General features: G+C 36.9%; 1 protein-coding gene across 1 annotated transcript; it reads right to left on the bottom strand.

Moving 5' to 3' along the window:
- Positions 1-498: 498 nt before the first annotated feature.
- LOC137822714 (phenylcoumaran benzylic ether reductase Betv6) lies at positions 499-2422 on the bottom strand. The gene is made up of 5 exons (XM_068627661.1): positions 2062-2422; positions 1842-1976; positions 1284-1527; positions 987-1190; positions 499-908 (listed from the first exon to the last, which is right to left on the bottom strand). The coding sequence occupies exons 1-5, from the start codon at positions 2242-2244 to the stop codon at positions 742-744; spliced, it is 933 nt and encodes a 310-aa protein (XP_068483762.1). The 5' UTR covers positions 2245-2422; the 3' UTR covers positions 499-741.

Here is a 2422-nt window from a genome sequence, read left to right as displayed (position 1 = left end):
GCTTTAAAATAAGAGATTGTGGTTAACAAAATTACTTTTGTTACAAAAAAAAGTAAAAAATTATCATAAATAAGACATTTGATTAGTTTAAACATTCCATCCTTGAGAGAATATCTGAAAATTCTCAAAAAGTTTATTCTATTTTACAGGAAAAATGATACATTTACAATCTTGCTCTAGTATATACCTTTTTTTTTTCTTTCTAAAATTTCAATTTTTTATGAAATGAGAAAAATACTTTTTTTTTTATATCCTGAATTAGAAATTGTATAGTAAAACATATTGTTATATCATCCTCATTTTGCAGGGCATATTTTATTACAAGAGAGTAATTGTTTTTCGTTATATTCAGAGAGAAATTGAAAATTTTCTTTCTCTTAATAACTATATTTTGATAATCTTACACGAGAAATTTCAGTTATCTATATTAGTTTTGTACTATTACTCTGTTACTGTTACCCAACAGAAAGAACAAAAGCAGAGGCAGAAACACAGTAGTTAGCGCATGCATATGGTAAGTATATATATTATTTTTGAGCTACTCGAGTAGTTATTAAAAAGTATGAAGATAAGACTGATGGAACATTTGACATAAAACACAATCTTCCACTCTCCTCCCTCTTTTTAGATCTGGGGATGATACATGGTAAAACATTAATCAACAGTTTTACAAAGCAAAATAGCAGCAACAAGTAGCAGAAGGCAGAGATAAAACTCCAAGCGACTTTCTTGTTTTAATTCTCAAGCGAACTGACCAAGGATTTCTTCCACGGTGGTGTACTTGACATCGGGGTACAACTCAGAAGCCTCAACCCCAAAAGAAGGCTCAATCTCAAAGTTGGTGTGGTCACCCTTCACAAACACAGAGTGGTTGATGGATAGTATCACATTGATTGGAATAGGCGCCTCTGCAACAAAAGAGAATATCAACATCAATACGATACATCAAGGATCAAATATTTTGCGCATTTATATTTTGAACACACCTTCAATGTCCTTGAGAAGCTTCTCCTCTGGCACGTAAATCTTTTCGAGGGTCTTGCCAATCTTCTTCTCCCACAAGGCCACAAGCTCGTTGAATGAGTAGGTGTTCTGAGGGGGCCTGAGGTAGAGAATCTTGTTCAACGTCCTAGGGTCATCCACGGCTCTGATAGTGTAGGTTCCAATGTCCTCTTCCTTGTTGAAAATTGCTACGAGTATTCAAGAAAATTATACACGTTAACTAACAACTAATGATATTTTTTATGTATGTGGTGGTAATAGAATGTACGTAAGTTAATTACCTTTAGGGTTTCCATCACCGAAGATAACGACTTTGTCTTTAGGTGGAGGTGGAGCGAAGACTCCTGGTTGAGCTAACGTGGGCAGAAAATAGCCTGCGAAGTAGTTGCTGGAAACGTACGTGTAGGGGATTCCTTCTTCCTCAATGCTACGCCGAATTTGGACTTTGATTGCGAACGCAGATTTTGCAGGCTCCACTGCATGCACACGATCCACATCGTTCCCGAATTCAGAAGGGAAAAACCTCTGCCAATTCAAAAATCATACACACTTGATCAAAAAAGTTAATCTATTCACCAATAATTATATCTTTGCATTAATAACGTTCTTGTACAATTTCATCCTTAGCATCTGAATCTTTGATGTTATAGTTAATAATATTAATAAGCGTACTAGAAAAATAAAAGCAGAGTGGGAAAGTTCATGCTTCTAAAAATGAAAATATTTCACTCACCAAAGGTTTTTTTGTTTGTTTAACAAAAAACATAAAGAATAAAAAGAAAGAAAGAGAAAAAGCATATAAAGAAACAGGATGTAGAGGATTGGAGTGGGGAGAGAACCTTAACGTTGCCAGCCTCCTTAATGGCAGCGATGATCTTGACCTGATCGGCAAGTTGCAAGTGACCCACAGTGGATATGACCACATCTACCTGCTTTATGGCTTTCACCAAGGTTTCATGATCGTACAGATCCCCCTGCCATTGTCATATCAAACGGTGGTTAATTAATCAAATAACATTGTCAGTGAAGTGAACAGGAGAATGAAGGATGATATCTTACATGGACCAGATTAACGCCCAGAGCCTTAAAATGGTCGATGAGTTGAGCCTTGGCGGGGTCAGAGACGGTTGATTCTCTCACCAAAGCAAAAGTTGGGTGCCCAGACTTTGCGCTTGCTTCCACAATATGTTTACCGATGTAGCCGGTGCCTCCGATGATCAAAATCTTGCTTTTCTCGGCCATTCTTCCACTTCTAACTCTCACTCTACACCTTTACTTCACTTTGCTTTGCAACATGCTTTGTGCTCAGCCTTTCTTTAATAATACCAAACCAACACCGCAAATTACGTTACTACCCTTTTCTTTGCAACTACCACTAATAATCCCAAAATCCACGTCTTTCCACTGCTTAGCTATCTGT

This window comes from Phaseolus vulgaris, chromosome 9, assembly GCF_000499845.2.
Source record: "Phaseolus vulgaris cultivar G19833 chromosome 9, P. vulgaris v2.0, whole genome shotgun sequence".
Taxonomy (NCBI): Eukaryota; Viridiplantae; Streptophyta; class Magnoliopsida; order Fabales; family Fabaceae; genus Phaseolus; species Phaseolus vulgaris.
Note: the sequence above shows the minus strand (reverse complement) of the source record. Positions and strands in the feature narration are given on the sequence as shown.